Source organism: Xiphophorus hellerii, chromosome 7 (assembly GCF_003331165.1).
Source record: "Xiphophorus hellerii strain 12219 chromosome 7, Xiphophorus_hellerii-4.1, whole genome shotgun sequence".
Classification (NCBI taxonomy): domain Eukaryota; kingdom Metazoa; phylum Chordata; class Actinopteri; order Cyprinodontiformes; family Poeciliidae; genus Xiphophorus; species Xiphophorus hellerii.
In genome coordinates, this window is record NC_045678.1 from 12,883,997 (window position 1) to 12,906,823 (window position 22,827).

The 22,827-nt window shown below is 36.5% G+C and overlaps 2 protein-coding genes across 2 annotated transcripts in view; one reads left to right on the forward strand and one right to left on the reverse strand.

Moving 5' to 3' along the window:
- Positions 1-10,051, forward strand: part of tmtops2b (teleost multiple tissue opsin 2b) — a 32,855-nt gene extending 22,804 nt beyond the window's left edge. The window contains exons 3-4 of the mRNA XM_032566820.1: positions 1,960-2,193; positions 8,457-10,051. Coding sequence (XP_032422711.1) covers positions 1,960-2,193; positions 8,457-8,609 — 387 coding nt within the window. The 3' untranslated portion in view covers positions 8,610-10,051. The remainder of the gene's footprint in view (positions 1-1,959; positions 2,194-8,456) is intronic.
- st6gal2a (ST6 beta-galactosamide alpha-2,6-sialyltranferase 2a) overlaps positions 2,278-22,827 on the reverse strand; it is a 53,722-nt gene continuing 33,172 nt past the window's right edge. The window contains exons 4-7 of the mRNA XM_032566819.1: positions 15,306-15,403; positions 13,335-13,436; positions 10,755-10,929; positions 2,278-6,721 (exon numbers count right to left, since the gene is read on the reverse strand). Of these exons, the coding sequence (XP_032422710.1) occupies positions 6,474-6,721; positions 10,755-10,929; positions 13,335-13,436; positions 15,306-15,403 (623 nt within the window). The 3' untranslated portion in view covers positions 2,278-6,473. The remainder of the gene's footprint in view (positions 6,722-10,754; positions 10,930-13,334; positions 13,437-15,305; positions 15,404-22,827) is intronic.

A 22,827-nucleotide genomic window follows, 5' to 3' on the forward strand; every position in this document is an offset into this window, starting at 1 on the left:
TTCCTGAGGGAGTCTTCCCAAAGGATCAATAAAGTACAAGTCTAAGTCTATAATGCAACAGAACATATTGCATTATATTAAGTAATTACCAGAATTTTGGATTTTCATGAGTTGCAAGCCATAGACATCAAAATGAACATAAATAAATACGCCTACTCTTTTTGAACTGAATATGTGAAGAAAATTCACTTTTAAGAAATTTTGGTTTCTTAAAAGTGAAACCAAAATTGTGGTTGTCTGAGTGAATTGTCTGAGGATCTGAGATGAAAAAATCTGCCCACTTTGCTTGTGCTCATACTAATTTGTCGTAAGATGTCCAGATATTAAAAGAGAACCAGAATGTGTTTAAAGACGTTCATCTGATGTTTTTATGGCTAAACCTTTCGTGTAATCAAACTATTTCCAGATGCATTGAGGCACTTTGGCGCATTCCTCACACCAGTTCCAATATTTGAACAACAGCTGCCGCCTTTCTCAACACAAGTGTGTTACTTGCTCCACAGACAGCTTATTCCTCAAAAGCAAGTATTTATGTCAAAGAAAGTGTCAGCATCATCAAAATGTAAAGTCATGACGCCATTGTTTAGAAACAAGACAGTGAAATGGCTTTCACTTATCAACATTATGGTTGTTCACTCTGTTTTCTAATGCGAAAAAATAAAATCTTATGACGGTGCTATACGCTATCCGCACACTCACACGAAATCTACAGTAAAGTTACTCATTACTGTATTTAGTGAGGTAAATAAGTATAAGACACTGAATACATAAACTTTGTTATTCTACTGCATAGTTTTCTATTTGCAGTTGTCATTTCTTCACATAATAGTGCAACAGAAAAGTACAGATTTATTTACAAAAACCATAAGAAACATCTTTTAGGTTATCAACAGTTTTTACTGAGGTTAGCAGTGGATTGTATGGAAGCATTTGATGCATGTCCAAAAGGATTTCCAGTTTGTTGACAGTCCTTTGCTTATGATGTTTGCAAAGGACTAAATGTTATGGAGGTTATGGAGCTGTAATTTATGAAGATTTAAATTCTGATTAGATAAATGCAACAGAGCAATTGGGAAACAATAACCGGATATTGGACATGTAGTGTTAGATTAAAAAATGGTTATTTCAATCAGAGTAAAACTGAGCTTTTAATTGACACAAACATTCAGTTGAAGAAACTCACAGGCCAACTTGGATCACTGGTAATGATCCCTTATGTAAAGTAGAACCTAGATGTCATGTAATTCAATTATATTTAATTAAGAATAACAAGATATTTACAGAAAATTAGAAAAGCTGGAGATAGCAGCTGCAAACAGAGATTGGAGAGTGGTTTTGTCTATTTCTGCGAAAATACACAATTTTCTTGGTTTTTTTTTATGTTCAATGAGATTTAATGGAGGCAGAGGAATCATGGCTGAAAAGGGAACTAAACACATATCCTTGGGTTGGTGAGCATTTCTGATCTTTAGTTTCAAATCAAATTGCATCAAGCTGTGATTATATTGGCGTATTTTCCTTACAGAGATATTGCTTTTTTCCCTCCTTTTTGCATCTCTGAAGCATTAGAAGTCTCCTTATATACAACCTCTGGCTACATCACATGTTGATCATAGTTTACATTTTGCTAAATGTTTTTTGTGTTTGAGGCTGAAAAGCTGCATCTCATTATTAGTTTTCACTTTGAGCTGAACCCTCTTATTTATGAGGACTAAAATATTGAGATCCTTATATTCAGGAGAGCGTTTCTTATTTGAAGGACTATTGTAAAGATGTTTCTTACAGGATAGGATTTTGCATTCATTCAGCTGTTCTCTTTATCCAAAACTTTTTATTTTGCCCAGCTTGTGTTTGTTGCTTATTTTCCTCTTAAATGAAGCCTGAAAATGTTTAATTTCTGCATTTTTGTTGTTTTACATTAAGGCAACTTTGATACCTTTCTCTGCTGTTGTCCGACAGGTTGGGAAAATCCGGAAGACAGCAGCCAGAAGGAGAGAGTACCACATATTGTTTATGGTTCTGACTACAGCAGCGTGCTACCTGTTGTGCTGGATGCCGTACGGTGTCGTAGCCATGATGGCAACATTCGGCCCACCCAACATCATCGGTCCCGTTGCCAGCGTTGTCCCCTCTCTTCTGGCCAAGAGCAGCACCGTCATCAACCCTATAATCTACATCCTGATGAATAAACAAGTGAGCAACAGTATATTTTTTTGCTGTATTATATAATTTTGGTATGTTTTTCAATTTTAGAATTAGTGACACTTAACACTTTGGCATGTTTCAACAATTTTATTCACACAGTAAAAAAGGAGATAACAGCTCAAATCATACAAATCCTCCATTTAAATATCATTCAAGTGTAAGAAGAAGAAAACCCACTGAATAATAAAAATCAAGATCACCCTAAGGCTGCTGGGAGTGAAACAGGACCTCCTATCACACTGAAGTATAACCTAAAATTAAATGCTGAACAATCCTTCAGAGGCAGTGTGGTCCAGAGTAAATCAAATCCCACCATAGTAAATCAAAACAAAGACATGAAAAGTAGGCCTCAAGAGAAAAAAAGGCTGGAGAACGGGTTGAAAGAGGAAAAACTTTATCATCAGTGTCTAAACAATGTACTCTTTCACCACTTATCCACAAGCTAATGTCAAAATTTTATACAGCTTCCGGTATTTAACATTGGCAATAAAAAAATCAGTACTTAAGTGGACAGAAAAAAAACTATTACGGTCACAGAGAGAAACCCTAATTTCCCAGACTTGTCTTTATTCTGAGTTCTTGTTCCACTTTAACAATCTGACAAACAATTTAAGGTGGAATTTGGCACAATACTGAATAAATGAATAAATGAAGTTGCCAAGAGGCATCAGGGACCAGCTGAATGCTACACCACAACCCAATGTGGTCCACAAGCATGCAGTAAAAAAAAGATGCAAAAAAAAAAAATCCTTCAATAAAACAACGAAGACCTTAAAGCACAGTCGACTCCTACAACATTAATGGCAATGATCTTCAGCACAACACAGCACACACAGTTTAAGACTCAGCCCTAATCCTGACTTTTGCATGCTTTGTGCAACGGAAAGCACAAATGTACAATATGTTCAGGGCTTTTTGCACGTCAACACCCCTGCAGCGAAACCTGCAGCCTGCAAAAACATCATTTTTTTAGTCTTATTATAAGCCTCATTACTGGGGTTCTTAGACCAGACTGGGGTTGGGTATATGTTTATTTTGAAAAAGTGTCAACAGGCCTTGCAAATGCTTCTAGTCTGTACTGGGAAGAGTGAGAATATTGACTACAATTATTACTATGCATGGGCCTGCATTACATTCTTTTGGTACAATAACTACCTAAAAAAAAATCCCAATTAATAAGTAAATTTGAAAATAAAAATATATAACATGACATAATTGCTTTGGTTGAAAAATAGAAAAACTTTTTTTTCTACTGCTGCTAAAACTACATATTTAATATTAGTCTAACATTCTATATTAAATTTAGTACTTTGACTACAGAACAAATACCCACTACATTTATGTCCAACTGATTGTTGTGCAGAATTTCACCATTTTTGCAAGAATAGCCAACTAATGATAGCTGGTTAATTAGTAGGGCTATCTGCTGTGGTACATACTACAGTCTGTTGCTTAGCAGACATGGTAGTATCTTCATAACTGCACGTTTAAAATTGTGTTAACTGTTTTAGAAATGACTTTAAATGTCTGCATGGGTTTTCGTGTTGATAAAGGGAAAATTTTACAAGCACAGCAAGTTGGCGGGAGAACGCTCCGGTCAACCCAGCACCTCCGCTTGCATCTCTTTAAAAAGCAATAGCATAAAATTATTAAAACCAACTTTTCAAAATCTTGGCACACACTGACCTCAGGGCATGCCCACTTTCTAGAAACAGCCTGAACAGAATTTACTAAAACCTTTTCAATATCTCATTGTGGGAAATGTTTTCATGGTTACACAATTTTGCATCAATGTGATGAAGCTTTTTTTTTTTAACTAACGTCTAAGTAATTCACGGAATTCTGCGTTATCTTATGCGTAGTGTACTACATGTTATCAACCACAACATTGAAATCGGATGGGGAAAAGTATGTTGCTTTATTACTTGCTGTGAAATACACCTCACAAAAATAATTCTGGTAGTTTGACAGAAGTTTCCTTAAAATGTCATTTCAACCAAATCTCTTTTCAGGTCTGAAATTGTGCTTGGCAACTATTTCCAAAAGGACTGTGCACTATACTTCATAAGAGGAGCTACTCTCTGAAAGACATTCATATGAATCTATTTTTTTGTCAGGATTAGTTTTTCTTTCCACAATGCAGGGAGAGAGGGAGTAGGGGAATTTAATGATACATCTTCATGTATTAATGGATAACTTAAGCATTCTTATCACAACGCACCTTGAAAACTTTGCTTTCTTCCTCCTCCGCAAAACTTTTCCAACTTCCAGCAGCAACTACCTGTGCTGCAATGCTAGAACTATAAAGGGCAAAAAACATGGTCTCTGTTTTAAATGTTATATTTATTGAATTTGATTCAAGTCTAAATGCTAATTCTACTTTATTTTTGTTATAATCTCTCATCTTTAAAACTACACAGTTACGTTTTTCAAATAACAACAAGGGTCTGCCGCCTCATTAAGAAGAGAAACACTTTGCATCAACATCTCAGAACATGGAGATGATAAACCTATAAACTTCAAACAACCAATCGAGTATGTTGGACAGCTGAGGTCCCACATTAAAAAAAAGCACCTACACAACAAGAGACTGATGGTTTTTTTAATGTTGGATGACCATGGCAGTTTCTCATAGTATTTGCAAAATCACAAATTTATATTAACACACAGTGTATAAAACACCAAAAGTGAAAAATGGCACTCGATTTTAAAGTATTTAATCATTTCTTTCATAAAATAAAAATTGAATAACTTTAAAAAAAAGCACATACCCAACCCAAGTCGAACCACAGAAGCAGCTTTTTCCTTTCTACACTACTGCAGCAGTCGCTTTCTTCACATGCAACATCTTCAAATCTTTGATCAAACCACTACCGATTGCACACATTTATTAAAACACTTCCCTCAAGCCAAATATTTTCAGGCCTTCATTCCCGTGCTGACTTTAAACGTCTACAGCTACCGCCAGATGTGGCACCGGCTCACTGCAAACAAAACAATCAAAACTTGGAGGCAAAGTAAATCCCGAGACACTGCTGGCCAAAAATCCCGGATTTTTAACCATCTCTGTTCTGAGCCGTGGTGGATATTGCAACTCTGAACCATGTATAATTGTAAGGAATGCACTTTACCCAAAGTAATATCCCTGCGACGTATGTATGCAGACAGTACAGCAGAGGTGAGCTCCGGTACAGGGTTGGCCAAAGCAGGCAGTGGTAAAAATACATTCAATAAACAGTGAAATGAGAGCAGAGAAGGATAAACTAAAATCTGAGGGGCTGGTGATTGTTGAGGCAGAGCTGAGAACTATATGACTGCAGGAAAATCCACTGCTCCACACAGCATCACAATCAAACTGGATGGCAATGCAGTCCTGCCGCAAAGTGTACTGCATTTATCTAAACAGTGACAAGGCAACCCGAGGAAAGTGTTCAGCTGACCATCAGGCACGGGGTAATGGCTGTTCTCAGCACCCGTTTCATTTTTTGGCCCCCATTTACGTTCATTTTTTACAAAACAAGTGCATCCTAAAAAAAAAAAATTAAAAAAAACCTAAACTGTGATCAGACTGGTGACTCTCAGTCATCGTGCAAAGAACAGTGATTTTAGACCAATCATAACATCAGTAGTGAGAAACTAACGCCCCGGTGACGACTCGAAACGGCTTCTGATTCTGCTGGAAGATATGTACAGTAATGCGGATAATCTCTCTTTAAAAACTGCACATTCTTTTTGTTGCTGCAGTATGTGGAGACTTTTATGAAATTCAGAGTGACTCTTCTCTTCACTCACACCACTCTGGATTGTTAAAAAAGAAATCTGAAGTAATAAACTGTGGCTTTTCCTTTAAGTGGAATACCACCCATAAAACTGCAAAACTTGTTTTTTTTTTGTTTTTTTTTACATGACTGATACACACCAAGTTATTAAAAACTGACTTTCTATCTAAAACACTGAATTGTTGCTACTCTAGTCAGCTCCACAGCTAACGTGGCTCAGCTAAAGCAGAGTTTTTGTGTTTTACCCCTCCAGTCTCTGGTCAAGTAAATTGTTATTAAAGAAGACAAGGTCTTTAGAGAACCTCGGAGCTGATCCCTCCCAGGAGGGCTATGGCTTATGCTCTTACTGGGGCTAATTGGAAACGAGTAAGCCTCAACCTTCTTGTCTGCTGTGGCTTTATTGCAACTCTCCCTTGGTCAACCAGCAAAGACCAGTGTATGCAGTTTTTTTTTTACTCTTTTACTTTCATCCTCAGAGGGTTTTATATTTCAAATGCCACAGTCGATGGTGCTGAAGCCCGGAAGAGTTGCGCGTCCCTTCCTCCGGAGGTCGCTCTCGAGCCCCTTATTGATGCGCTGGATCAGGAGCTTCTCGAAGAGGAGGGGGTGATAGGCGCCTAGTGTACAGGCAGCATCGTAGTAATGCTCGTGGTAGTGGCACAGGTCGGACTGCCTCATGGAGGGAATGTACTCGTACACGTGCACCTGCTCACACAGCGCCATCATCAGGAGAATGCCTGCAATGTCAATGTAAACAGGGAGAAAGTCCAGTGTTTATGTTTGAAATACTTGCAACCTTAAATTTACGCATTTTTTGCAAACAAACTTTTTTTTTTTTTAAATTAAATACGGATGTTTCTATTTCGCACCACTTTGCTAAAGCGGACCTCATCATGTTTGAGTGAGAGATGGAGTTACATCCACATCCTGGGCACCTTTTCTGTGGAACATTTTAGGTGCTACAGTAACATTCCTGACAGCATGCAGTTAGTATAAAAATACCGGTGATGAGAGGGGCTGAAATTTTATTGAGATAAATTACTGTCTGCAGCAAAAAGACAGTACATTTCATCACCCTCCTCCCCTGGCCAAGATTTCTGCAGAGTATTTGCTCCAATAGAAAATGACTTGTCATTTCTCACACTCTCCTTGCCATGTCTCAGGAAAACTGTAAGCGTTGGTTCACGGTGCAAGCTGCGGTAGTAAGTTGACTCAGGATAAACGCCACCTAGTTTTCGGAAACAGAAACCCCCAGGATATGCACATGCTTACTCCAAAACCTACTCTGAATTTTCACAAATCCCACGTTCTGAAACGGGCCCCAGGGAAGAAATAACAGAAAACATGGATGGAAAACAATGTATGAAGAGTGAGTTCGGTCCCCACGGCTTGTGCTGCAGGAGAGCTTCTTGCTGTGACATGCTGGGAACACAAATGGCATTCAGCATAAATCTATATTAGTAGTTTTGTCATTCATCATTGCTCTGCTCTTCCCTGCTGATTTTGGTTTGTCATTCAGTCCCCGATGGTTTTTGTGCTCGCAGCCCTAAATGTCCCCACATGTCTAAATCTTCTCCACTGTTGCTCTCTCCGTGTGAACATTTTCAGCAAACTGTCAAACGGAGGACATGTTTAGTAGGCCCCATTTTTTAAAATCATTCTTCCCATGCTGCTAAAAACCGTCGGTGCTTAAATATTGCATGTCAAACGTTTATTTCTGTAAGTTCAGCATTTTCTTACTTTCTATAAACTTTTGCAACTTCTTTGTCTACTACAAATAACTTAACATTTGCACTTATTTGTGTTATTGTTGTGCTTTTATTTCCCTGTAGGTTTGGATCATTTGTGTTACATTTGGTGGAAGCTTCAAGTCAAAAACCCCATTAGAAACATATTTACTTAGAAATGTGTTGATGTGCTCAGTCGTTTTTTTCTGTGGCATAAAGTGCAAAACAAAGCAATATTTATACCTATATATACCTATCATTATGGATAAGTGTAAAAACAGAAAATGGCGTCTGTTTTGTCCTGTGATGTTGGTAAATGGTGACACTGCTAGTATAGAAGATGAATGGATAAAGTAGCCTTTTTCATGTTTTTACTTGTACAGCTCAGTTCCAGAATATCTAGAAAGGACAATACTTTTATCTTCATGACGGCACCCTGAAGAGATATCACAATTTACAGTAAATTACTCTTTAAGTAATTGCACATTTTCTTGTCAATTTTTCACAATTGAACCACTGAGCTATTAGAAGTTTGTTCTGCTCTTTATTATTACCTGCTGTTTTAATTTGGAAACTAAAAAGATCAACATTTTTGTAGGAATACTCTGTACAAACACAGAATTAGATAAAAGAAAAACAGTCCCGATCCACAGACACAGAGACCCAAAGGACTCTTCGTCTTTTAAAAATGAGGATAAATCTGTTCACTGTGTATCTTTATCTATTTTGTCCTTCTGTTCCTCAGTTCTACAGGTGTTTCCTGGACCTGTTCCACTGCACTCACTGGTCGTCAGAAAACGGCAACACTTCGTTGCCCTCCAAGACGACAGTAATCCCCTTGAACCGCAGAGTCCACAGCAACACAGTGGCCCAGATCTCTACAGATGCTCTCAACTAGTCTTACACCAACTAGTCCCCTTCTCAACCTCATGACCCAAGCATGAAAGTCCCAACCGTGAACCATCTGTACTAATATGCCGTCGTGACAGCTTCCATGATTCCAAAAAGACTTTTCACGGGATTTCAGAGGCTCTACGCAGGGATAAGCTTCCTCTCTGCTTGAGGCGATGCTTGGTGACATCGTCTCGCACAGAGTCAGCTTTATGCGTCATCCTGAACATGTTACACTGATTGAGGTCATGGCTTTCTGCGTGCAGATTAGATTTTCATCCATGCCAAATTTATCAATGCCAACACTTTGCTTGCCAGTACAGAAAACGACCAACAGCTGATCTTGCCGGAAACCAAGAAAGGTGGATCATATAGGTGAACAATAATTTCTGGCAACACTTTTGTTTTTCTGTGAAAAAAATAAAATGGCTGCTGTGTACTGGGCTTTTTTAAAGTGTACCTGCTTGAATTTCTTTTTATTTCCTCAAGCCATCTTCTGTATTCCTCTGCCACTCAATTTCTGAGTATTTAAAGGACTTTTTAAGGTATAAATTCATCAAAAATCCATTTCATGTTTGCTCAGATGTTCCCTTTGAGTCAATTCCGTCTTCACCAATTTATACTCCACTTTGTATCAATGCATTACCATTTCATCCCAGCCTGCTTTTCATATCTGTAACTTAAACTGTGTCAAACCCACGTAGGCTACCTGAAGATTTGCTTCTCTCAATATGAAGTTCTTTGATTCATTTTTAGTGTATAATTGTAAAAGCAATTCATTTTTAAATAAATTTAATTCCAAATTAGATTTTATTTATACCGATTCTGGTTGCAAATAAAAAATAATAATAATAATAAAAGAGAGAAATACTCTATATTTCATCTTTCAAGACACAAATTCAAAATGTTACAAAAAGCAGTTAAGTTACTAAGATTCACCTACCTGGATTCTCTCAAAACACTGCTTTCCTCCAATAGTATTGTGCTCACTTTAATCAGTATTATCCTCCGAGTGACATTTGAATAAGGGGGACATAACCACTCGTTATCTATTCACACATTCATTAAATAAATCTGCTGAAGTGCAAGTAAGATCAAGGATTCAGACTGAATAGAATTTCCTTTTCTGACAGATACGACACGATGGCTGAATTATTACAGCACTGCATCTGCTTTCAAATGTTTGTTTTTTTCAGTTAAAAAACCGTACAAGAAAAAGACCCTTTGAGTCTATTCTTCAGTCATTCATTCTCACTGTAAAAGCCAGCCAAAGAGAAACTTCTGCCTTGCTTTGAAATTTAGTCTGAAATTTTGGGACTAAAACCTGTCCAGCTGTTTTTAGCACTTTGACTGTAAATAAAGTAAAACGTTTCAAAGGATCACAAAGTACATGTTCCACCACCATTTATCTTGTGTGTAGCCTAAACCTAATAAATTTGTCTCTATGTATTCATTTGTCTTGTCATAATGTTCTTACATCTATGAAACGGCTTACGTTGTATTTCTTTCACAGTATTTTTCTTCTCATGCTACGTCTTTACATTAAAGCCTATCTTTACCAGATTAAGATGTATTAAAATAAAACCCACTCTACCAACGAGAAGTCGCAGGAAGGAAAGCTGCAGTGTCTCACGGTGGCATAGACGAGGAGAAAAAACGGGGAGCTAAATGTGATATCTGTGGGGGAGTTCAAAATATCTGAGGCTGTGATGCAACACATTAAGAGTGATTAAGGGGGTTGTACACGCTTCCTACGTAAGCGTCTCAGGGGAATATTGACCCTTTTTGCAATTTTTTCCAGTAGAAATTAATAAAAAACAAGATCCAACCACTTTAAATGCATCTACTTAGTTGTGACGAACACAGCGAAACATTCACAAGGTCTAAAAGAGAAAAGAAAACACACTGCACGGTCAGTGGTCAATTAATTTTTGACTGGTGCCAAATGAAACCTTAATCTAAGAAATATCCCCAAATTGCTTTGCTTTGTTAAATAAATTTATGATAGAATTTATTCATTAGAAGGAAAGGAAATTATCCGTCAGATAAATTTTTCCTAGCTGAGGAAGCTGAAACCTGAAAAGTACAAAGGCGACTGCAGGAACGGTGAAATATGTAGCACCCATATTTCGCTGCCCGTGTGTGTCTTCACCTATGAAGCCAGACGAGGGGGGATTGGGCTGGATGTTCTCCTGAGTGTTGCTTTGAATTACATCCCACAGTCGCCACACGTAGCTGGGGTGAAGGATGTAGAAGAGCTGGTCGGGGTGGGCCTTACGGTGATCTATGTACGGACCAAACAGGTTATAGTCCGGACTATCATACCACTGAAAAAAAGACAAAAATACAAAAAACACCTAAGTTGGAGTGAGAAAGAAATTCAATTTAAATGCTTAGACATAAAACATTTACAGGTTTCAATAATTACCATAATCAAAGTTCTAGCATTTAGTATTGGTGCTTAAAAACTAAACTTACTAGATAACCTATACTTGACGACTTCAGTGCTAAAAACCTCCATATATTTTATTGTCCTTAACGCACATCATCATCATCTCAGATTCTTCCAGCATTTTGAAATTCAAAACGATGCGAGACCCTTTTTTAAAAAAGGTTGTTCAATTCCCTAAATGACGAAGGAAACAGCAAGAGTTTTCAAAATCCATCAGTCACCAACTAACAAATAATCCTAAGTAATGATCTGATTTCTTACTTAGCAGTTAATTAGATCTCTTGGACTACAATTATAATAGCAGAGTGTGCTAATACTCAGCAGGGAAGCCACCATAGAAAACTTAAAATTTGAAGGGGCAATTTTTACTTTACATTGGAAGAACATCTTTAATATTTAAAAAGTGCAGCTACCAACAGAAAAATATTCTTTTGGTGAAAATAGCCGGCATTCCAGAGGCTATTTTTCTATCTTTTTGTAGCAGAGAAAATAAATGTCTTTAAGCATTAGTTGTTTCTTACCGTTTTAGTGACTGTGGACCAGAGGTTGGCAGAGTAGCCAAACATTGGACTCAAGTAAGAGAAGCATTACTTCAATACATTTTCACAATTGTTTCTCAACAGCGCAGACCCTCTGTACGAAGCGGTCTGGTTTTTGCCAGGCTAAGTCCATCTCAAATATTTGGTTTATTAGGGAAATTAATGTGTGTTGTGTGTGCTGAAACCTTATATAAAGAAATGTCTAATTTCTTTCTTCATTCTGCTTTCGAACAATTAACATTTCAGTGAAAAATGCAACAAAAAACCAAAAACCACGACAAGGATTCCAAACGGATAACGACTTGATCTGTCATTTCAAATTACATCACAAATATTCAGAGGTTTATTTTGATGCTAATCCAATATCCTTGAAGCAAAAGCTAATAGCCATAAATGAAAAAAACAACACTTTATTTGAAACATTTACCGGACTTTTAATGACCTGACCATGAAACTTGAACAAAAGCATTGAGAAGACTCATAGCCATCAATAAAGAGATAATAAAAAAAGAAAAAGTACAAAAAGCAGGAAGGCCAATTAACAATATTAGGTGGATGACTTTTCAAGGTGCCAGAAACTACACTTTAGTAGCATTCTTGATTTGATAAATTCAGGCAAAATTGTCATCACTTGACAGCAGCACAAGAGGCAAGGCTGTTGAGACGAGAGCTTTCCAAGCATCGTGCCATTTACAAAAATCTTGACAAAATCCTTCTCCCTTTCTTCTTGTGTCTGAGAATTTCTCATGGTGAAACCACAGAAGAACACTGAACGTTATTTGAATTTAAGTAAACTAATTACCCTTTTTTTTTTTAAATCTAGTTTTGTTCCCAGTTTTTCTGAAAAATATTTATTAATAGAACAGCTTTTTCTTGATGTGGTCTTCGTGTGAAGCCGTAAAGCACAAAGAGTAAAATCATTTTCTTCTGTTTCAACCCAGAGGATGAAATGGAAAAAGCTAATTAATGATCTAGTGGATTTTTTTTTTTGTAACACCATACTGAGGAATAATTTAAACTATTCAGACAGCAGACCACCAACAGCATAAATTAAAATCAATTTTAATTGCAAATATAAAAGTAGAATGGAACTATCATTACCAGATTATGGATGTATTTGCAGGTTGAGCTGTTATTCCTATTTTGACCAATTACAACATTTCTTCCCAAAGACTGCGGCACATAAAAGAGGAAATAGAGCTGCTAGTTCTCTCATGGAAGTAGTAGTGTTAAAAGCAGCAGAAAAAGAAGAAATTACAGGATTATCCACATTTAAGTATTAAAGGATATGTACCTAACATTTGTTATTTGACTCATTTTCATACTTTTTAAAATGAAATAGAAATAATAAATTATAACTTAGAGTTGACTATTTGGTACAGATCTTCTGGAAACTAACGTTTTCAGGAAAAAGTGTCAGCACTAAAAAAAGAAAGAAAGCAGTAAAGTAAACAAATCAGAGCTCATTCAAAGTCACACGGCGATCAGACGAGAGCATGAGAGTGAGAACTGAAGAGTGTGTGATCATCTCTGGGAATTATAAGCTCAGATATCATGTCTGAAGTGACCTTGGCAATGCGACAAGGAAGGAGAACATTTCAACAAAGTGTGTCAGACTCATCAGATGCATACTGGATTTTCTATAGTCTGCAGTTCACGCATCACAGCGTTGATGTTTATGAATTTATAATCCTTTAAAACCGCTGATGCATAAGCAGCCGGCCCTCTGCAGGGTACATACCTTATGCAAGTTAACATTGTAAGGTGCAGGATCCCAGGCCACCAGCGTTATATTCTTATAGATGGAGCTCGTGTTGAACTCATAATTGGGATTCGCCAAAATCTGTGAAGAGGAAATATGACGATTTAGGTATCTACTTATGAGAATATCAAGCTTAATTTAATGCTGGCTTGAGCCTTTTTTGTGCCAAACATACTTATTCAAATGCTTAAAACACAAAATTGATCAAGTTGAATTTTTTGTTTAAACTTATACCAGAGATGGACTGATCAACCTTTTTCTTGCCGATACCAATTTCCAGTTTCCTTTGGGTTCTAATCTGCTGGTTTAATTATGACATTTTTTAAAGGACTATAACACCAACAGGACTGAAAATATGCAGCATTTTCTTTGAAAGACTCAGCAACTTTGAATCTGCCAGGAAATGCAATCAATTATAAAAGTAGTCTAAAGAATTAATGTATCAAGATACAGTTCTGGAAAAAATTAAGAGTCCACTGCACTGAACCCCACTGAAAACCTCCTGGTTTTTCCACCAAGTATTGGTTTCTGAACTCTTCTTGAGTTAAAACATTAGTGTTGTTGTTTCTAAATGAATATTAACTTGTTTTCTTTACATTATTTAAAGTCTGAAAGCACTGCATCTTCTGCAAATAAATACTAAATCTTTGCTTGGAATTTCGGAGACATGTCGTATAATAAAAGAACAATGTTCATTTTACTCAAACATATACCTATAAAAAGTCAAATCAGAGAAACTGATCATTTTAAGTGGTCTCTTAATTTTTCCACAGAAAAATTAAAAAATTCTCTATTTGCTTTTGTTAAACTCAAACAGAGAAAATAAAAAACAACTAATATCTAGTCTTTGTCAAACCAATCAAGCAAAAACGTGTTTATTGCTCTGATGGCTCTGTGCCTCTCCAATTCATACCATTATAAAACATAAAAGGTATGCAGTGTAAATCCAAATAGCTGTAACCTGAGTCAACATTAACAAAACTGAAAACGGTCATTAATTGTATGATTATTAGTTTTTCATACTGAAGCAAATCTTTAAAAAGTTTGTTGTCAAACAGAGATTTCAAATTTAACAACTGTTTCACTGGAAACAGTTGTTAAAGTGTTTCACTGGAAACAGTTGTTAAACTGTTTCACTGGAAACGGTTTAACAACTGTTTCACTGGAAACAGTTGTTAAACTGTTTCCAGTTTAACAACTATCTACTAGCTGGTAACTGTTCCTCCCACCAACATTGGTGTTGTGTTTCGTCTCCAGACATCTCTACTCCAACCTCAAACAAGTTTACCCAGAAGTATTCTGGTGAATTCATGTACTGCTATATTTATTTTAGAAAGATGATGTTTTCTCCTGGCAACCTACTCAAACATGCATGGTCTGAACTTGGGGTGAATTGACTGAGAAGTCCACTTCTGTGGTGATAAGCAGATATCTAAATGCTTTTCATCAGAGTAACCTTTCTTCTTGTAAAATAATGGACATCAAGTTGTTTTAAAAAGGTGCTATAAGTTATTTTTGTAAAAAAATAAATAAATAAACCAACTGAATTGCACCTCTAAAGTAAATACTGACGTCTTTCCCGAGTGTTAACACACTCCTGTGTGCTCTTAAACAGAAACTTCTCGATACCCATCCCACAAAGCTTTTCAGTTTTGTTAAGTAAATACTGAATGACAAACTGGCATTAATATAAAGTCCCAAATTGAAAGAGAAGTTCTTTCACTTTACAGAGACTGGAAGATTAAACTTTCACCTTCAATTTACAATAATAAAATTCAATGACTGAATGAGTCATTGTATTTTGTATCGACTGAGAGAATTTCAATCAGTTTTAACAACAGTGCCCTTTCTGAGAAGTACAATATAGATACTTTTCAGGTGAATCAGAGAACTGCACAAGTCTGAAATACAAGATTATTTAAATCAATTTGAGGCCAGATTTTGACGTACCTGTGAGTTGATGATGCGGATGGTAGTTTTGTTTCCCACATCATGTTCATATCCCTCTGTAGGGGCTGCGTTGAACCGCAAAACTGCATCATGAGCGTCTAAATGACAAACAAGGGCCAAAGTCAACAAAAGGACAAAGGATTGAGCTGATATCAAAGTACACAAAGAGGTAAGAGTGGGCAAAGAAACGATCTAAAACTGTGAAGGATTGGAAAATGTTAATGAGCTGCAGAGCGATCATAAAATATTCTACAAAGCACATTCTATGAATTGCAGATTCTTGTGCTTGCTCAGGTGCATTCATTGATATTCCTCTTAATACCTCAACTTATGCGGCAGGAATTAAATAGGTTACTGGCTTAATGATTACCATGAAACAATTACAACATTATTCCCGTTTGTGCATTCACAATTAGAACTATATTTAGCAACTGAGCTTGTAAAAAGAAAAAATCTAATTTTGGGGTTTTCCAGCAAAGTCTTGTCTCAGATGTGTAGCAGTAAAGTCAGGATGTTAAAAACACCAAAGAGCAACAAGTGTTGCATCACTAAACCTTGCACTTTACAACTGTTAAAGGACAGCATTTTGAAGGTGTTTCCTCCTCGCTACTTTAAAATGAAAAACTAAAAAAAAGCAGCCCTCTCGTCCAGCTGTCACTATCTACTGGTAACAGTTCAGGAACATCTAAATGGATGTTGATGCTCTTCAGGATCGTCTGGCTTGTCACATTCGTTTGGATTGCTAGCGTTGTATCCAAGGGTGTGATCACACTCAGCTGAGAGGCAAATGCAGTGCCATTTTTGTGCCATTATTAATAACATAAATAATACAAAACTTTCACAGTAAAAGCATCAGAATAGAATAAGTTATTTAAAATGGTGGTAAAAAAAAGGGTAAAAAAAACCAACATGTGTTCAGGCTTCAATTTGACATATCAATTAAAACTGAAGGTATTCTGAGTGTGATGGTGACAGTGTGATTAAATAATAAATACAAATCAAAATCTAAATTACACGATAAACTTATTATAAATACTGCCGTTACCAATATTAATTGTGACACTGATGCTGAAGATAAATCAGTTGTGATAAAATTTCCCTCAAAAAACATGATATAGAATCTTCTTACTGATAAATGTGGATATGGAGGTGAGAGTGAATGTGTTTTTGGTTTGAAATTAAAATAAATGAAGATTTGAGCTACAAAGTAAAACAGCTTGAAAGACTGTCTTAAGTATTTTAAAATATTTCTTAAATATAAATTATGTCTGATACAAATTGGCAAATGAATGCAATCTTATTAAAACACGGTTAGAAATGGTATTTGGCCTAATATTGCGTTCTTTAAGAGCTATGATTGTATTTAGGAAAATCTTAATCAGAAAATTGCGATGTGATATTTTTGGGCCACTATTCAGAAGAGATGAAGCTCGTCGTGTCAGATAATATTTGTGTCTTTCAAGTCAGCAAAGTGAAGGAGAATTACTATCACGATTTTAAAATAATCAAAGTTATTTTTTTTTGTTAAATAATCCAACCTACGTAAACGAAGATCAGCCACAAAAGTTTCTCCGTCTCGGTTCTGTCCATCATCGCTGACAACAAGCAGTACTAAAGCGCCCCCTAGTGGTTGGCTCAGGTAACTGATGGATGAAGAGTAATGAGTTCACTTTTAAAAACATTTTCATACCGCACGGCCGTGAAACGATTCATTTGACGTCCTCTGATGTTTATTTGCCTTTGTGAAATCGGCAGCTTAACAGATGGTGCAGCATTTACATACATTTCAGCCTATTTGCTGATCGATTGAGCTTCAGAAATCCTCCTCTCGCGTTGAACTGACACATGGAATAATGATCCTTCAGTTTATGATCCGACTCTTCATCATATCCGCAGCCCTTCAGCAAACAGTTGAGCTTGGCCAGCTGCTCTAGAGAAATACTCAAAACACGTCTCTTATACAGAGCTCTACTAAAATGGTAGACTTTAAATGACCATCTCTCTAAACTGATTGTTGTTTTTCTTTTCATGTTCATCAAGGTAAAAGTTTTTCCAAATAAATCTTAGCATTTTCGTTTGGTTTTGGAATATCATTAAGTTAAAAAAAAACAGTTTCTCAAAAATGAAGCTGCTCTAATTTAAAGAAACACAGTCGATGTGTTTCTGAATGTTAGTGGTTTCTGCAGATAAATATACAAAGGACTAAGAGGAATCAGTCATGACCTTCATCACACATCCACACAACAAAAACACTAAATAATGGTGCCATTATTTAACAGTCCTGATAAAAACAATACATTGGAAAAAAAACAAACAACAATGTATCTTAATGAATTGATCTTCCAGAAGGTCACAACTTTGAAAGCCAGCTTTCAGGACAATTTAACCCGACAGCACAATATGTATGGCATAAATAAATCATATTTACCTAAACTTAAGATACTAAGAACTAACTAAAATCCGAGTCATGACATTCTCAAGGAGGGACATAAGTTCAAATATCAAACATCCACAGAAGAAAAGCATAAAATGGTAGTGCTGTTAGGTGACAGACATAAAAGTAATAAAATGCACAAAGGAAAAATCAATAAAGACATCTCACAGCCCATCGGTTTGAAAGTTGACCTTCAGGCTGAATTCATCTTATAAGACAACCTTTGCGTCACAAATGTAACAAATTTATCTTCATTGTGAACTACGATGAATGAATTGTTGTTTAGCATATCATTGGTAATGAAGCACTTGAAAAGAAATAATAGCCAACTATTAGACGTCATGTTCTGGTCTGAATGGGATAAATCATTTTGTGTTATTTAAAAATCACTTGAAGTAAAAAAAACAAAACAAAACAAGAAATGTATGTCTTTTAAACCAGAATGGTTTCTTTGTTGTATGTGTATTTCTATCGCCTTTTAAACAGTGATAGAGATGTTTTAATCTTCGCTGCTGAAGACTAAAATATCTTCAGGGATGTAATTACAGCTTCTCTAATTCTTTACTTTTATCAAGGATAAAATCAAATGGCTGGATGCTGTTTTGAAGTCTTCTATCTGCCTCCAGACATCAGTTTCTGCAACATGTTAATGAAACATCATTTCCAAAAGACACCTTGCTTCCTGTTTTATATTTGTCTGACTAACACAGAAAAATGAAGTGATATCTCTCCTGTCGCTCTTTTTGCTTGCTGGTTGTTTGTTCAGAGATTGGAGATCCTTCAGGTTAACAGCTGTCAAAGACTGCATAATAGAGTTTTACGCATTAAAAAAAATGTATTTTTTGATATGAACAGTGAGAATAGAAAACCATCCCAACGATAAGAGGATTGACTGGTTTTTATGGATTTTGTGCCCAGGGTCAGCCTCACAGGAAGTAGATGCTTCTTACAGAGACTGGAAAATAAAGTGAGATAGAAATGGAGCAGAAAATGCCCCGTTAGAGTGAAAAAGACCTCCAGCCATAATTATTGTCTTTTTAAATCTTATTTACTGTATTCTTTTTGCCATAATTATTTTAGTTTCCCACCTTAGTATATTTATTCAGTACTAGAAACAAGGGCTGACTGTGAATATGTTTAGATGAGGAATATACAAAATGCTAAAAAGAGAAATTTGGTGTCATTTCAGTCCTTTTGCATCCAGACATGCTGATTGCCATGTGATTACATTACATGCCTCTGCTTATGGCAGATTTTGGCATTAACTATAAATTAAATTAAAAGCCAATAATCCTACTGAAACACTGGACATACAGAGAAACAATAAATTACAGAAAAACTCATACGATGTACAGATTTAATAAGGTTTATAACTTTTATGATGCTGTTTCCAACAGTGTCATGTCTGATTCCACCACTAGAGGGCATTCTGTCATTTGCTCATTCATTTTCAGCAGATGTCCTCCAAATCACAGCTGAGGGAGCTAAACTGTACACAGGAGTATCGTAATAAAATAAAGCATTAACAATATTATTTTAGATGTTTATTGCTTCATGCCGACAAAAACACAATATTAAGAATGTTGAATCTAAACAATAAAAAATTTAAGGGATTTTTAATCCAGAAATAATGTATTATAGCCCACGTTATTATCAGACAGACTTCTGACCAAACAGTCTGAAACTATCTGCAGAATGTGATTAAAAAATGCCATTCTTAAAGAAGCTGGCTGCTCACAGAGTACCCTGTTTGAGCAGGCTGGCAGAAAGTTGAGTGGAAGCAAAAAGTGTGATGGAAAAAAATTCCACAAACAACACGGACAAACACAACATAAAGATGACTGTGAAACTAAGATTATGAAATCTTAGTTTCATAATCTTGTGTCTGTGTTTGGGAAAGATTCCCAGACACAACAATGGACAGAATACAGATGCAATGACAAGATGGGCAAAATTTGTGGAGCTGCTCTCGTCCTATTCTCAGAGTGTGAGAAGTGACTTGTCTGGGTTAAATAGAAAAAAAAACTGACCTTTTCTTCAGGCTTCCAAAGTTCTTATGTTAAGTAAAAATAAATCTTATATTTAATTTGGAAATTAAGGTTCAAGAGTCTGTAAGAAGTGTGGAGAGGCACAGAATCTGCTTGAGGTCCAGAATGAGTTTCATTGTTAGTGAACTTATTGGTGATTACTTTTCATTAGGCAGGCAAATCTTTTATTTATTTATTTATTTTAATCTAATGTCCTAAATTCCTACCTAACATTTCTTTGTGTGTTTTTGTCACATCAAGTTAAACAGAAATAAAAGCTTGCCAAAGTTGTTACTTTTTCAGTAATATTCCAATTTTTTAATTTTCGGTTTTATTAATTCATTTATTTTTAATTTATTAGACCTTTATTTATACAGGTCGTCTCAATTAGATCCCAGATCTCATTTGCAAGAGTGACCCGTTCTGATAAAACAAACAAAATTTTAAAGTGGATGAGAGAAAACACAACCTGCAGCATAAAAAGCCCTAGACAATTTATCACAATAACAAAGCTGAATGTTATATCACTTGTGCCATGCAATAAAAAGACAATGCAACCAAATGTACTTTTTTTCTTTACCTGCTTGTTCACGCGCCCTTTGTTTTCAAAACATAACATTGAAAAGAATAGATTACACTTATTCCCCCCACAGTCTCATTAGTCATTTGTTCACCAGACTGACATGGGAGTATCTGGCTCCTGTTCCTGCATCTTTGAATGATTTGTTGTTCTAACATGAGTGCCTTCGCCCTCAGATTGGGTGTCGTTCCCTCCATCCGCCAGATGATGGCAGTCACCCACCGTATCACTACCGCACGTTTGACTCAACTCCAGAGCAGCAAACCACTCGCATAAAGGCTTCAGCCAGTGAAAACACCAAAGCCAAAATGCCAGTAAACCTGCATGTGCCACGGCAAAGATGTCAGATTCTCATTTATTTTCAAGCATATTGATTATTAGTGATGAGCTGCATAATGCACATTGAAACCGTCGTTCGAAAAGCACAACAGGGCGACGGCAAGTAGAGAAAGATCAATGCAGTTTGATTTCCTTTGGCGGCCGAACTAAAGAACTGCTGTAAAAGCTAGATCTTCCAGCACCACACGCTTGCTTGGTGGTTACTGTGGCCACATGACGCTCGTCTTGTTCATCGAGTTGCATCAAGTATCTTACCCCTTCTCTTATTTATTGAGAAATGGGATGATGACACACTGAGTCAACACCCCTGCTACTGTATTGTATTTGTATGTATGGGACAAACAGTGCCGATCACCATGAATAATAATTTATTGTACTCATTTTTTTTAAGCCGTTTTCAAATGTATTTGTACAGATATACTGTTGAAACCAGATATTTACATACAACTTATCTTTTCTTACTGTTTGTGAGTAAGCCATACTAAACCTACCCTGTTTTTAGCTCAGTTTAGTTATATCGCTCATTTTTCTGGCTGTTCACATAAGCTTAGACTGCAATGCGTTTAAACTACATGCAAGAGCCTAAATTGGAATATCATGGCTTTTTAAGTTTGTAATAAGCAAATTCAACACATCTGTGGTTACATGGAGGCACATCTGTGAAAGATAAAAACAGTGTTGGAACGTCCTGCCATCGGCTTTAGAGTGAAATGTGCCTATCAAGTGCAGAGCAAAAGCCCTTGTGAAGAAACTGGCAGAGGCAGATAAGAATTATCTGAAGTGAAACGGATCCTTTTACTGACATGGGCTCGAAGGCCGCTCTCAAAGGAAGAAGCCATCATTTCAGAAGCAATTAAAAAGACAGATTAAAGTGTACATGTTCAAAGATTATTTATTTTTCATTTCCTGTGGTCTGATGACACAAAAATAGATTTTTCAGCCTTGACGGGCCTTGCTACATTTGGAGGATAAAGGAGAGACGCTTGCAAACCCGACAACACTATCCCATCTGTGACGTACAGCGGTGACGGTTGGGTTAGTTAGCTACAAAGTGGCTTAAGGTGAACAAAATCAATGCTTTGGAGTGGCCTTCACAAAACCCGGAAAAACCATGGACACATCTGTGAGCGGTGGCCTAAAAACCGGACTCAGTTACGCTAGTTCTGAGTCAAGAGATAAGGACCAAAAGTAAATCATTATGAGTAGCTGATCCAACTCAAAATGTTCTGGCACTTCGCAAATAGAAAGAATTTTGGTAATCCCAATTGGTGTAAAAAATTAAAGATTTAGTATGATTTCATGACAGACAATGAGGAAAAATGGTTTCAGAGTAAACAGTAAATGTCTGGTTTCAACTGTATAAGAATGTAAATCTGTTGACTTGTATGCAACGATAAAACAGGTGAACCTTGTTTGCTCAAGAGCATCTTCGTCTGTATCATAATACAAGGGGGAAAACAAAAACAAACACGGAGGCTGAAGGTAGAACAGGATTTCATGTGCATGAGGAATGTGAAATGGAAAAAAAATTGGAGATAAAATCAAGCTGCCTGTTTTTACTTGTCAAATCAGATATGTCCTTTGAGGAGACAGGAGAAAAATCAGAAGAAAAACTCACAAAACATGTAATCACACACAAAAGGGTATACTGGAATAAGGATATAGTCAGCATTTCTGTAAATGTGCAGGAATCTTCCAGCACTTCAAGCTATTTCATATTAAGGAGAGCTGTGGAAAGACTAAAGCAGAACGACTAACGTTTCTACTGACGCAGCACAACAAGTCAACTCCACTGTGACCGCAAGATCAAGTGCATAATGCAGGTTTACATCACCTGCATCTGATTTTCCAAGAAACCTGCTTAGTCAGTTCCTCTCTGTCCAGTACAATGTTGTCTCAGGCAGCAAATGCCTTCATAGTCTCAGGAAACAAAAATGTCACAAAAATGAAGTTGATAAGCATGAAACTCAAGCCGAGCCGATTAATCTTACTGCTTATTCTGCATAACTGTTTTCAGAAAAGAAAGGAAGCTATACGTGATGTGAAGAAGGCTGATTAGCTACCAGAGGGGCTTTTTTGCTTTTTCTGGTGAGCCATCTGTCGCCGAGTTCACACTCTCCCTGCTTACAGAAAAGCTGCCAA